Source organism: Giraffa tippelskirchi, chromosome 3 (genome assembly GCF_054371585.1).
Source record: "Giraffa tippelskirchi isolate mGirTip1 chromosome 3, T2T-mGirTip1v1.2.pri, whole genome shotgun sequence".
NCBI lineage: Eukaryota > Metazoa > Chordata > Mammalia > Artiodactyla > Giraffidae > Giraffa > Giraffa tippelskirchi.
This window is the reverse complement of record NC_137277.1, coordinates 20923909-20937726: the sequence shown is the minus strand read 5'-3', so window position 1 is coordinate 20937726 and position 13818 is coordinate 20923909. Positions and strand designations below refer to the sequence as shown.

The following is a 13818-nucleotide window of genomic DNA, read 5'->3' as shown; positions in this document are numbered from 1 at the left end:
TTCTCCCAGCCTCCCTTCGTAGGCAGAGGCAACACAAACTCACCTCCCAAGATGGTAGGCAGGAGGGCCCGTTCAGAGGTGCAGTGACACCAGGACGTTTGTCAGGCGTCCCAGCATGTCCAGGCTGAAATGACATCGCTGGCTAACAAAGCCAACTGAGACTTGGCTTTGCAGAAGAAGGGCTTAGACAGAGTCGAGCTGGACAGCAGAGGCCCTGGGCCTGGGCTCAGCCAGACCGTGGTTCAAGATCCTTAATTCCTTTGAGCCTCCATTTTCCTAAAAGGTGAATGAAGCTCATGATGCCGTATTCACAGGACTGTGATAACTAAATTGAAACATGCTTGATAAACAGGAATTCACTTCACAGATTTTAAGAGGTCAAAACTCTTCTTATATCCCATGTAGTCTGAGCCCTAGATGAATGCTGTTTCCAGGGCACAAACCACTCACCCTGGTTTCATAGAATACTGATTCAGAGCCCTAGCCCAGCTGTGCAAGGAAAGACAGCTGCCTAAAGAGGTTAGGGCTGGGGGAATTCCCTGGCGGTCCAGTGGTTAGGACTCCACGCTTCCACTGCAAGGGGCAGGATTTCAGTCCCTGATGAGGGAAATACGGATCCCCCACAGTGCATCCAAAACAAAAACAAGAGAGAGAGACTGTGGCTGGGACTTGGTCCAGAGCTACAGGAGCCTTATACTGTGTCCAGGACTCTGGCCTCTGACCTCTACTCTGTGTGCTGTGTTTAGTTGCTCAGTCACGTCCGACTCTTTGTGACCCCATGGGCTGTATGTAGTCCACCAGGCTTCTCTGTCCATAGGGATTCTCCAGGCAAGAATACTGGAGTGGGTTGCCATGCCCTCCTCCTGGGATCTTCTTCCCAATCCAGGGATCGAACCCAGGTCTCCCTCATTGCAGGAGGATTGTTTACCATCTGAGCCACCAGGGAAGCCCAAGAATACTGGAGTGGTAGCCTATCCCTTCTCCAGGGGAATCTTCCCAACCCAGGGACTCAAACCAGGGTCTCCTGCATTGCAGGCAGATTCTATACCAGCTGAGCTACCAGGGAACCTCTACTCTAGAAACTCCTAAAAGCCCCCTGACCCACTACTGCAGGCACAAATGCCAGCTTGGGGGCTACAGAACTGACAGGATGCTCCCTGACCACCATCACCCTAGTTTGGGGGGCAAGAGGAAAAGGGAGGATGCTGCTGTGGGGACAGAAAACTCCTCCACTTTCCCCAAGCCCACCTTGGACAGCACCAAGTTCAAAATCAATGGTTGAGTTGTGGCTCCTTTGGTGAGAAGAGATCTCCACCCTCAAATGAGCCTCCATTTGAAAGCTAAGGTTCTCTGTGGGCAGAGACCCAAGAAATCAAGCCTGAGTCTCCTCTACCCAGCTCTGACCTGTCCCTTTGATGGAGAAGGCACCAGGCACCACCTGTCACGGTGTGCCCAAGGATCCCTGCCCCTCTGAGCTGGTGTCAGAAGTGCCAGCACCCACAGTGCTCCAGTGGCAATGGAAGCAGAACAGTGGACCACATGGACAGCCAGCTCACTGGGCAGCAAGGGGGAATGAGACCTTTCAAAAAGCCCAATGACTGTCTTTCTTAGAGTGTCCTGGTGGCCTAGGCTTCATCTTCCTGGTTTCCTCCTGCTCCCTATCCCATCTTTGGCATCCACACACGCAAGTCCTACAAATTTCCCACCAGAAGAGGCATCTAAAAAAGGCTGACCCGGTCCGTGTGTTAACCTCTTTAGACTCCTACACGGAACCAACCCAGAAACAGGGACACCCCCACTGATCTCATCCCCCTCAACATGAGTGCTTTTTCCTTGGAACAAAGAATTTGTTCCAGTGACCAAGTACTCAGAATTCCCGGCTCCTCCCTGAAAATCAGGGTGACTATATATTCCGTGTCAAGTAACACATCAAAAGCTCCTGCCAAATCTGCTGCCAGCTGATGTTAGATTCTAGTACAGACAGGCAGGGACAGGTCCACAAAGCTGGAGAAAGCATTATGAGAGAGGGGGGGAACCTTCAATTATGACATTTTGAGCCACCAATTTAATTTGTCCAAAGAATCAGAGAAAGTCTCGCCTCTTTGGTTTTGATGGTGGAAGACTCAGGGCAGTTAGCAAGCCTGCTGAGGGTAGGGTTGCTAGATTCAGCAAAATAAAAATACATGCAACTTTTAAGACATGCTTGTACTAAAACATTATTCATGGGTATTTACAATTCCAGTTTAACTAGGCGTCCTGCATTTCCTCTGGTAATCCTCCATAAGGACACATCACTGGTGGAGAACTTTGGCACAATAAGACACAGCTGTTCCTTCCCTCCTCCCCCTGTGACTTGTCACCATGACTGGCTGGTCTCAGGAACAGGCATATCCAGCTTCCCCTGGAAAATCGTGACTTTCTCTCCTTTATACCCCCGTCTCAGTGGCTGCCATTTTTGCCTTCACCAGCCCAGTGAGCAGGACTCAGAAGAGGAGAGCTAAGGTGTCTTTTCTCCCTCACGGCCACCTCAGTGACATTCCACCTGATGGTAACTGCCTTCAGCCAGCTGACTCAGGCCTTCCTCGGCAAGATTTGGCAAGTCCCTCTCTGCTCAGTCCCTCTCTAAGGTCAGTTCCTGCTCCCCCGGCCTGTGCCCCAAACTTGTACATACCCCCTGCTATCTCCAGGCCTCACCAGACTCGGTGCACACTATCAGTGACCATGGAGTTCATCCCCACTCCCTGGCCGCCCCTCTCCAGGGCCCAGAGCCCATGCTAGGGGCCTCAGGAGAGCAGGTGAGGTGACTCTTGGTTCCTCCCCAGACTTAGGGCTCTGCCAGGCTCCTGAGCACCCAACTTCCCAACGTGCTGTTCTGTGGATGATTCTGAATCCCCACTGGGCCAGAACCTGATCCTGTTACCAGGCCCAGAATCACCCTGGAACAACCCCAGACACCCTCATCTAATACTCAGGGTCTTCTGTGGACCCTTAAGGCTGCCCCCCAAAACAAAGGGACAGCAGACACCCAAGGGGGTCTCAAGGCTGCAGTTCTGCCCTCAGACACACCCTGCTACCCAACTGCCCCCCTGAAGGCTGGAGACTGGACAGGGTCTCATGCTGAAACTCACATCTCCCCCAAAATACAAAAGTACTTTCTCTTGCCCTGGAATATGGTTTTGACAATTGTCTAGGAATCTGCTCCAAACTGCTCTTGCCCTGTGGGAGGCCCAGAGAGCCGCCCTGACCCCGATCTTAAGTCATACCTCTCCAGTTCTCACACACCAAGCTCTGCCTTCCGCATCCTAGGCCACTTCCATCTTGCCCACAGGCCAGCTCTTCCCACATGGCTGCACTGGCTGACCGCACCTGTCTGGAAGAGTCCAGAGCCTCTCACTCAAATCCACTCAGTCCCTGACTCCCCCCACCCAGCTTTTATGGAGAATTCCAGAGCTGTCACTGCTCTCCCTGAAGTCCTCAAAGAATCTGTGGTTTGTGGGAGACACACAGCCAGACCCAATGGGAGAGATGCTGGTACCAAAGTCTCTCGCGTCCCCTTGATTCAGATACCACTTAACTGGACCACAAAGCGAATTCCTCAAACACCCTGTTTGATTGGATTCCAGCGTCTGCATTTACAGGGGCTGATGTGCAGTCAGCCTCACTCTCTTCCTGCTAACAGCGTGTCTACAAAACAGACTGTGGGCTCCAGGCAGTAATTAACCAAGCTTTAAACTGGGTGTTCTACTTTCAAACTCATCTGAGATCCTCAGATGAAAGAAGCCATAGAGTTATTATGGTTGTTTATAAAAATGGGCCAAAAGAGTGAATATCAGCTCTTTGCCAACTCCCCTGAACACTCCCCCCACCAACAGGTGCCCACCCACCTGATCCTTCCCAAGCTCTGCAGGAGGATGTAAAGTCTGACGTGTGCTCAGCAATTTGAGAGCCCCTCCCCCCAGACATGGAGAAGGCAATGGCACCCCACTCCAGTACTCTTGCCTGGAAAATCCCACGGACAGAGGAGCCTGGTAGGCTACAGTCCATGGGGTCGCTAAGAGTCGGACACGACTGAGTGACTTCACTTTCACTTTTCCCTTTCCGGCACTGGAGAAGGAAATGGCAACCCACTCCTGTATTCTTGCCTGGAGAATCCCAGGGACGGCGGAGCCTGGTGGGCTGCCGTCTATGGGGTCGCACAGAGTCGGATACGACTGAAGCGACTTAGCAGCAGCAGCAGCCCCCCAGACAAGCTGCTCAGAGTGATGCATCCTGCATACCCTTCTCCACTCCAGCCCTCAACAGCCCCAGGAACACTTTCCAGCAGGGGGCAGGTCCCAGCCATCCCGAGATGCACTGACCCAGGCCAGGGGGAAAGAAGGGACCAGTCATTGACGTGAGGAAGCTGGGACAGTGTGTCATCACACTCCATGGACCACAGCCCTCCCATGACATCTCTTCTCCCACTTCCCTCAAGTGAGACTCCCCTTGCTAGGAAGCCCCGGACACTCTCATCTCATATTAAGGGTCTTCTGTGGAGCCTCAAGTCTACCCTCCCAAACAGAGGGACAACAGTCACCCAAGGGTCTTGGGGCTACGGCTCTGCCCTCAGCCATGCCCCGCCGGCCAACTGCTCCACGAAGGGTAGAGAATGGTTAGGGTCTCATGCTGGGACCAGGTCAAGTGCCCTGATCCTCCACTCTGTGTCCCAGCCGGTGGCCAAAGTGGCATGACCAGCTTTCTGGAGTGAGCCTGCCCCCTGCAGGGCCCAGGCAGGATGCACACCCCCATTAGGGAGTGTGAGGTATTAGGGAGGGCAGAAGTGCACTGGTCCCTCCACCCAGGGCAGAGCCTTCGGGAGAGGGAGGCAGCTCTCGCTGGGGATGTGACTGTACAGCCCAGAGTCATGCAGCAATTAGCCACCTTTGTGCATCACCGCTGTGGGGAGGTGCATCCTTTCTGAGCTCTGAGGCACTGGGACACCACGGGCACATTCCATGGGACATCTTTGACCCCTAAGTGTTAGGGCTTAGGTGAGAATCTGGCTTCTGCCCCAGATTCCAGACCTGAGCACTTGACTTTAACAAAGGGCCAGCCATGGTCTCAGAAAGCATGTTGGAACATGGATCCCAGATAGCCTGCTGAGTAGGTCTCTTAACCAGTCTGAGCCTCAGTCTTCAGATGTGTAAAATGGGTACAATTGGGCCAACTCAGGTGTTTGTACAGCGAAGGCAATGGCAACCCACTCCACTGTTCTTGCCTGGAGAATCCCAGGGATGGTGGAGCCTAGTGGGCTGCCATCTATGGGGTCGCACAGAGTCAGACACGACTGAAGCGACTTAGCAGCAGCAGCAGCAGCAGCAGGTGCTTGTAAAGATAAAACAAAATAAAGATTTAAAAGAAGTCTTAGACAAATGCTGGACACATTATTACTTTCTCCTTTATTAGCATCCTCTCTGTTTTGGCATCTTTTGTATTAACTGTGTTTACTGCCAATCACTGACATAGAGGTTAGTCAGGCTCCATGGATAGGGCTGTTCCTCGTGGCCACAGCTCTGGGAAGCAGGAGTGTGAGCCTGGGGGAGTGATGGGGCAGGTGGGCACCTGGCCAATCCCTGGAAGGGGCAGTATCAACCAAGCAGGCCTGATAAAGCTGACCTCCCTTGAGTGGTCACCCCATGCAGATGACTGAGGGGAGGAAATGAGTCCTGGATACAAAGAGGAGATTGCCCTCTCTTCCCCCAAGCCTCTCCCACATCTCAGGGGTAAAGAATCTGCCTGTCAGTGCAGGTAGATGTAAGAGACTCAGGTTCGATCCTTGGGCCGGGAAGATCCCCTAGAGGAAGGCATGGCAACCCTCTCCACTATTCTTGCCTGGAGAATCCCCATGGACAGAGGAGCCTGGCAGGCTACAGTCATTAGGGTCACACAGAGTCAGACACGACTGAAGGGACTTAGCACGCTTACACCCCTAAGCCTCTCCCACATCTCAGGCCAGAGCCCTGGGGTGACCATCCCTGGGGGCAACCATTCCTGTCCAGCTCAGGAAGGCTCTCAAGTCAGCTTTGAAGTAACACCCCTCCCCCTCCCTTCGAGCCCCCTCCCCCGGCCTCCCTCTCAGCTTCCTCAGGATTTCTGATTGGCCACAGAGGTCCTTGGATGGAGCCCAGCTTCTCAGTCTCCTCCCTGGGGTCTGGATGAAAGGGTCAGGCCAGAGCCCCTACCAGGCCCAGCGTCCAGCTCATTTCACTGTTTCACGTGGACAACTAATCCCACACCCCACCAGACCACCCAGCACTGGCTCAGAAAAGGAGGAGGCTGCCCCCATACATCCTTGGTCAGGGTCTCGGGGAGAGGGGCTGCTCCAAGCTCAGCAAAGCTGGGATATGGGCCCCAGGGGCCCCTGCACCAGTGATGGGGCTCAACTCTGAGTGTCTCCTCTGGTCCAGGCCCCTTCCTCATGCCTGCAGGACAGAGTGCTTGCCTACCTCTTTCATCACCCAGAGCCTGTCTTCATTCAGCTCTCATTTCTCCACCCAACACATTTACTGAGCTCCTATAACATCCTAGTCAGGAGGAGAAGGAGGAGGATGAAACCATCCCTGCCCTGAAGGGAAGAGGATGACAAAGCTTAATTTATTGAGCACTTACTACTTGCCAGGACTGTTCTAAGCATTTGATTTTCATAACTTCCGAGGAAGGTGGTACTGAGCAGGTAGGAAAGTGAGCCCACAGGGGTAAGTGACTTGGCCAGGGTTACAGATGGAGCCGGCGACAGTCAGGACACCTGCCAGGGTATCGTGGCTCCAGAGCCTGTGGACTTCACGGCCTGCTCTCCTACAATGACCGCGATGGCCATCAGTCCAGGGAGCCTTGGGGATAGACCCGGGAGGCTGGCAGTGGTGAGGAAAGAGCAGAGATCTGTGGCAGAAGCTAACCCTGAACTAAGCTTTGAAGATGGAAATAATTTATTGCTGCGGGCGTCACCTCCTACCGCCTGTCAGTCTGTGAACTCCCTAAAGACGGAGGCTGCCTTTTTGTGCCTCTTTCTCTCTGCTGGATCCAGTATAGCATCTGGTACACGTTGCACCTCATAAACAGCTGCTGATGAAATAGATTAACCAAAAAAAGTAGCCGAGTTTTGGGAATGGAGGTCATGTCGTCTTCTTCTTTGATGTCTGAGCTCCTAGGACAGCTCTGGGCGTGTGGACGAGAACAGAGCCGCACCTCATCCCACAGGGAGGGTGGGATCTGGGATGAGTGGACGGCCACAGCTTTCCCCTGGCTTAGCGAGCTGGGCGGGTCACCTCTGCGCGACCACTGTGGACTAAGCCAACTGCCCAGAGCACAGACAGGCTTGGGGAGAAGGAGGAGGAAGAAGCTGATGAATGAAAGCCGTGACTATAGGGGGAGGGGAAGCAGAGGGAGAAAATGAAGAGGGAGCAGGGAAAGGGCAGTTTGCAAGAGTGCCAAGCACCGCCACCTTCTGGCCTACAGCCTCACGACAAAACTCATACGGCATCTAAGAGGCATTCCCCCAGTTCATTCACTGGTCTCTCCCTTCAGTAAGCATTGGCCAAGCCCCAGCAGTTGGCTGGACACAGCCCTGCCCCCTCAACACATGTGGTCAACGGCCAACACTGGGGTGGAGGGGGGCGCAAATGTGCAAACACCTGAGTACACCCCACTCTCTCCCCACACCGCAGGGGAGGGGGTGGCCATCTCAGTCGGAATGTTGAATAAAAACCCTGGTAAGTCACTTCAGTCTTATCTGACTCTTTGCAACCCTGTGGACTGTAGCCCACCAGGCTCCTCTGTCCATGGGATTTCCCACTCCAGTGGGTTACCATGCTCTTCTCCAGGGGATCTTCCTGATCCCAGGATGGAACCCATGTCTCTTATGCCTCCTGCACTGGCAAGGGGGTTCTTTACCACTAGGGCTACCTGGTCTCCAATAATAGAGAACAGAGGTGGAAGATCAGATTAGACCGAGATCCCTCACTGAACAAGGGCCCGAGGGATCCAGCCACATGGCTGGGTCATTGAGAGCAGTTTGGAGTGGCAGGACCTCCAGGTGGACAAGGGGGAGGCTAGTGTGGATTTCAAGGTCAGAGAGAGGCCGGAAGAGGCCAGAGCCAGGTGATCTCTTGGCTGGGCTTTCCTCAGTGGCCCATCGGGAGCTCTTGCAGCATCTCTAAGCCAGGAAGACTTTTCATTTCCAGCAATCGCCCTAGCCAGTGTGTGGGGCATGGATGAAGGGGGAGCTCAAACCAGAGGCAGGGAGGACATAGCAACCTGCCCAGCAAGTTAAGACCAGACAGGTGATGAGGACATTGCAACTAAAACAAGGATAGACTTGTGAAGGAGGTGAAGGAAAGAGGGAGCCAAGAGGACTCCCAGGCCCATGGTTTGGGTCTCCGGGTCCTCTGGTATGGAGGAGCAGGAAGGCCCAGAGTCAGGAGAAGGAGGAGTGTTCCTTCATTGAGTGCATCCAAGAAAGCAATAGCCGACTCATTTGGGCATGTGAGACAGGAACAGAGGAGAGGGGCCTCTCTGGAGCATCATCAGGACACACTGTGACTGCGGACATGTTCCAGATGCCCCAAGGGGCAGAGGGGTGAAGAAGAAAAAGAGAAAAGCGCCTACATCAGAATCCAGGGGACCAGTCCCAGTAAGGAGTCAGTGGAGCCAGTGGAGGCTGCTTGTCTGAGCTGGGACATCCAGGGAAGCAGGGGGAGGAGGGTCAGTATCAGCAAGGACTGCGGTCCCTCCTTGAGTCATGCATCGGGTCACTGAGTGACTTGGAATGGCAGGAATTTGGGGCAAGCCAAGGGGTGGGGAGACTGCAGGCCTGGGTGCCCATCATCTCAAAGGAAGCTCTCTCTATGGGAAGCAGGGAGGCAGTGGTTGGAGCTGGAGTGCTTGTCGTCACGGCCTCCTCCTCCCTACACTAGCCCTTCACTAGCCCCTTGCACCCTGCCCCAAACCCTGCATACTTCTTTCCCGCATCACCCCATCACCTGACTGTACTAGAACCCCTGTCACTTCCTTATTACCGGATGTCCTATAGGGTATTGAACTGGCCCGAGTGCCCCTGCAGGTCCACGTTTACAGGGTGCCATCATCCGTGAACCACCTGCCTCCCTGTGTTTGTCAGTATCACACCTGTGGCTGATGATCATCCTGGGTGCCTCGTGTCCTTCCCAGCTCAGAGCTCTCTGGGCTGAGCCTCCTCAGGGTGGGCCACTCAGCCAGACCACACCCACCCCCCGCCCCCACCGTCCCCAGTCAGGGCCTTGGCAGGCGCCAGCCCCAGAAACCAGGCCAGAATCAAAAATACGTTTGCAAGAAGGCGGGAAATTTTATTGAATTAGCTTGTCTTTTCAGTGGAGAAGCTGAGGAATCAGAGAGGAGCCAGGTCAGGGAGAAGAGGAAGCAGACCTGGGGGGCGGGGGCAGGGCAGGGAGTGGCCGCCCTCGGGAGAGGGGCAGTGGCTGGGCCAGCGCGGAGTGGCTGAGGCCCCTTGCAGTCCCTCCCTCACTCCTGCAGGGAGCCATCAGCTCTCTCCTCCTCTGGGTGCTGAAGACAGAGGGAGGGACCGCCTGGAAGATTTAAGGCCTACTGGTTTCTAGAACCCGGCGAGTGGAGCTGCTGCTAGAGGTTCCTGGAAAAGGAAGGAGGTAAAAGACCTTCAGGCTGGAGGAGACCCACCTCAGGCCAGCCTCGACGCCCCCTAGGAGGGCCCCAAACCCCGAGTAGGTCAGATCAGCGGGGTAGGTGATGGGGACTCTATGTTACTGTCTGAGGGACTCTCTCCTCAACAGCCCCATGCGCCTGTGGGCATGTGACCACTGCTGCTCCAGCCCCATCCCCCTCCCTACACGGGGGAGCCCAGTCCTGCCTCCCGCCCCACCCCCCACCCCAGGCCAACGAATAGGAGCCTGATTGCCTCTCCCACTGGGTTATTTTCTTACCTCCTGTGGGGAAAGCGACCAACCTGGGAGAGAGGAGAGAGGCAGCCATGAACAGAAGGTGACCGAGAGCGGCCACTTACCTGTCCTCAGCTGAAGCCACTCAGGAGCCCTTGGAGCCCCTGAGTTGGGCTCTTTTCCCAGCTGTGCCCCCAGCCCATAGGGCAGCAGGATCAGGTAAACCCAGACCTGTCCTGTCTGTCTGTATGTCTGTCTGTGAAGCCTCAGGAGGAGATGTTATTGAGCATTTGTTGGAAGTTTTATCCTCCTTTTGTTTCTTTGGACCCTCTGCCCTTCCCTTGAGCCTACAAGGATGGCCTGGCCCCTGCAAATAGTCTGAAGGCAGTTCGATCTCTAGCTTAACAGCTTCGTTGGGCTGTCCTGAATCCAAGCTCATACTTTTCCAGCATGAGATATTTTCTCCATGGTCCCTAGCCCTGCCAAGTCTAATCCAGAGGCCCAGATGAGAAAGTTAAAGGAAATTCCCCCACAGTCTGATGCCAGAGGACAAGGAAAAAGCTCTGGTCCTGGATCTTGGTCAAAGCTGTTAAAGTGCAGACAGGTGACCTCCCCTCCCGGACATGATCTCTAAGACCCTGCCTGCTCTGAAAGCACAGAGTCCCACAGTCCCTTTCCTGTGGGACCTACTTGGCATCCTGGCCCTCTAGCAGGCTGCGGTAGGTGGCAATCTCCTGCTCTAGTCGTGTCTTGATGTCCAGCAGCATCTTGTACTCCTGGTTCTGGCACTCCATCTCACTGCGGAGCTCGCTCAGCTGGGCCTCAATGCTGCTGATGAGGCCTTGGATCTGCTGCAGCTGCAGGGCGTAGCGGCACTCCGTCTCTGCCAGCGTGCTCTCCAGCCCGGCTTTCTGGTGGGACAGCAGAGGAGAAGGTCTAAGGGATGCCAGGCCTGGGGGAGGGGCATCGAGGTGGCAGTCACAGGGCAGGGGGCAGCTGGTGTACCATGCTCAGCTGGGACTGCAGCTCGATCTCCAGGCCCTGGAGTGTGCGCCTGAGCTCAGTGATCTCTGTCTTGCTGGTCTGGATCATGGCCGTGCTGGAAGATACCTCCTTGTTCAACTCGGCACTCTGGAATTCAAGCAGGACAGAGGTAACAGAGGAGCCCAGCTGGATGGCCCAGGCACCCTCTGGCTCGGCCGGGTGAGAAGGCCAAGTACCTTGCTGTGGAACCATTCCTCCGCATCCCGGCGGTTCTTCTCCGCCATGGCCTCGTACTGCTCCCTCATCTCTGCCAGCACGCGGGTCAGGTCAATGCCCGGGGTGGCATCCATCTCCACGTTGACCTGGCCGACCATCTGGTTGCTGAACTCCTTCATCTCCTGTGGGGATGGGGAAGGAAGATGCGTGAAACTCCTGAGCCTGCCTCTCCTCGGCTCTGAATGCTACCAGAATGTTCCAGAAAGTGCTTTGAGGTTCCACTGGGGAGGGCTGAGTCTGACCTCAGCAAAGGGCTCCCCGTTATTACTGGAGGTGATTCAGCCATAGCAGGCCCAGCTCCCCCCGCTCACCTCCTCGTGGTTCTTCTTCAGGTAGGTCAGCTCTTCATTCAGGCTCTCAATCTGCATCTCCAAGTCGGTCTTGGTCAGGGTCAGCTCGTCCAGCACCCTGCGCAGGCCGTTGATGTCGGCCTCCACACTCTGGCGCAGGGTCAGCTCGTTCTCATACCTAATATTTTTTTAAATGAAAAACAGCACAGAAATGGTATTAGGAATTGAAGGTTTTGAGCAGAAGCCACACATTGTCCTTGCTTGGCTCTGCGATAAACCTTTCTCTACTCATATTAAAAAAAAAAAAAAAGAAAGAAAGAAACAAAGAAACAGAGAGAGAGAGAGAAAGGGAAAGAAATGAAATTGAAACACCCCTACCCTCCTCTGAACTCTGTTCCTTCCCCAAGACCTTCACTCCTGGGATGCTAGGATTACATTGATCAGAGGAACATTTGTCTAAAACAAGAACTGCTGAGAAAGCGGGAGGAGGGAAGTAAAACCCACTTGAGCCTGAAGTCATCGGCAGCCAGCCGGGCATTGTCAATCTCCAGGATGACCCGGTTGTTGTCAATGGTGGCCGCCAAGATCTGCAAAATACAGAAGGTGACCACTGGAGGGTCCACGAGCTCACGGAGGAGGACTGAGAAAACATGGGCTGGACAGGTGGCCGTCCAGCTCTGCCTGCTCCCTGCCCCTGCGAGCTGGGACAAGGCACTTCTCTTTGGGCCTTGGATCCTCTCTGTAAAGTGAGGGATGCGATAGGTCCCCCTAGTTTGTTCTGTCACTCCTGCGTTCTGTGTCTGGTCACAGCGATCTGTATGTGCATTGCAGGGGAGCCACCCCACCAAGGATGTCTGTGGTTAGTCATGTCTCCACAGCCTCACACTAGCAATCTGATAAGGTCACTGTCTTGAGCGCCTTCCTTCTCCTTAAGATCAGGAGAGGGGACTTCCCTGGTGGTCCAGTGGTTAGGACTCCGAGCTCCCAGGGGGAGTTGGGTTCAATCCCTGGTCGGGGAATTGGATCCCATAGTCACAATTTTAAAATCCCCTGTGCTGCAACTGGGACCTGCATAGCCTAATTAGTTAACTAATTTTAAAAGATCAGGAAAGAATCAGCCTCGCTCTCTACAGTTCATAACTTCACTGGAGCCGGCCTCCGCACTGAGCAGAGTGGAATTTCAATAAATATCCCCATCCATTTGAATTTCCTGTCTCAACTTTTGTGTTCCAAAGCACTTAAAATCCACCCCACATAGCTGGGACCCAGCCCAGGCAGGTGGATTTCTGTTCCAACAAGCTGGCCTCACAGAGTGAGAGAATCTCAGCTTAGCACTGCCTGCTTCTCCCCCACCTGGCTGAGGCCAGTTGAGAACACCAGGTTAAAGGGGGCCCCTACAAAACAAACCAGTGTTCCCAGACCAATGAATGAACATGTATTCCTTTCTCTGTTGATTTTAGCCATTCTTAGTGGCTTTTAAAGCTGTCACGGTTTCCCAATAACCCAGTGGGTTAGGATTATAGAGATCAAGTCACTAACAACATAACTGTTTGGAAAGCAGTAAAAAAAAAAATGTTGGCATGAGTAAGAGCAATAAAAATGAATAATGAGAGAAAACCCATAGCATGAGAAAGACCAACCGGAGTAGAGACGCTTGATAGGCAGTAAAAGCCTAGATTTTCACCCAAAGGAAGGGTAAGAACTCCATCCACACTGCATCTGCTGGTCCCTGGGGACCCTGCATTTCCTGGCCATCGAGTCTCTGCCCTGCTCGCAGGAGAACCCTCCTCAACCTGCAAACGCTCACCTTGTCCCGGAGTTCACTGATGGTCTTGAAGTAGGGACTGTAGTCACGCTCCGGGCTGGTCGGGGCCTGCTTCAGGTGCCAGTCACGGATCTTCACCTCCAGGTCGGCATTGGCCTCCTCCAGGGCACGCACCTTCTCCAGGTAGGAGGCCAGGCGGTCATTGAGATTCTGCATGGTGATCTTCTCATTGCCAGAGAGAAGGCCGCCATCTCCACCGCCGAAGTCACCGAAGCCTCCCCCAAAACCCCCACCAAAGCCACCTCCGAAGCCACCTCCGAAGCCACCTCCGAAGCTGCCTCCGAAGCCACCCCCGTAGCCACTACCAGCCCCTCCACCGAAGCCGCAGCTCACACCACCCCCAAAGCCTCCAGCGGATCCCCCAGAGACAAACCGGGTTGAGCAGGTAGAGATACTGCGACCTCCTCCGAGCTGGCAAGAGCCACCCCCGAAGCCACCTCCGTAGCTGGCGGAGGAACTCTGCAGGCGACAGCTCATGGTGAGACTGAGATGGGCAGAGAGCAGGTGCAGCAGGAGC

General features: G+C 54.5%; 1 protein-coding gene across 1 annotated transcript; it reads right to left on the bottom strand.

Moving 5' to 3' along the window:
• Positions 1–9334: 9334 nt before the first annotated feature.
• Positions 9335–13818, bottom strand: LOC145541374 (keratin, type I cytoskeletal 13-like). Its single transcript, XM_081577709.1, has 8 exons — positions 13284–13818; positions 11981–12063; positions 11498–11654; positions 11147–11308; positions 10932–11057; positions 10617–10837; positions 9972–9994; positions 9335–9661 (listed from the first exon to the last, which is right to left on the bottom strand). The coding sequence occupies exons 1-8, from the start codon at positions 13776–13778 to the stop codon at positions 9609–9611; spliced, it is 1320 nt and encodes a 439-aa protein (XP_081433835.1). The 5' UTR covers positions 13779–13818; the 3' UTR covers positions 9335–9608.

Bases quoted from the DNA above. Each gene is read 5' to 3' on its own strand.
- LOC145541374 (XM_081577709.1), bottom strand. From the start codon at position 13,778: ATGAGCTGTCGCCTGCAGAGTTCCTCCGCCAGCTACGGAGGTGGCTTC. The intron at 11,309-11,497 runs GTGAGCGGGGGG...CCATCCCCACAG, and splicing joins TGAAGAAGAACCACGAGGAG to GAGATGAAGGAGTTCAGCAA. The intron at 10,838-10,931 runs GTACACCAGCTG...CTGTCCCACCAG, and splicing joins TGCAGTCCCAGCTGAGCATG to AAAGCCGGGCTGGAGAGCAC.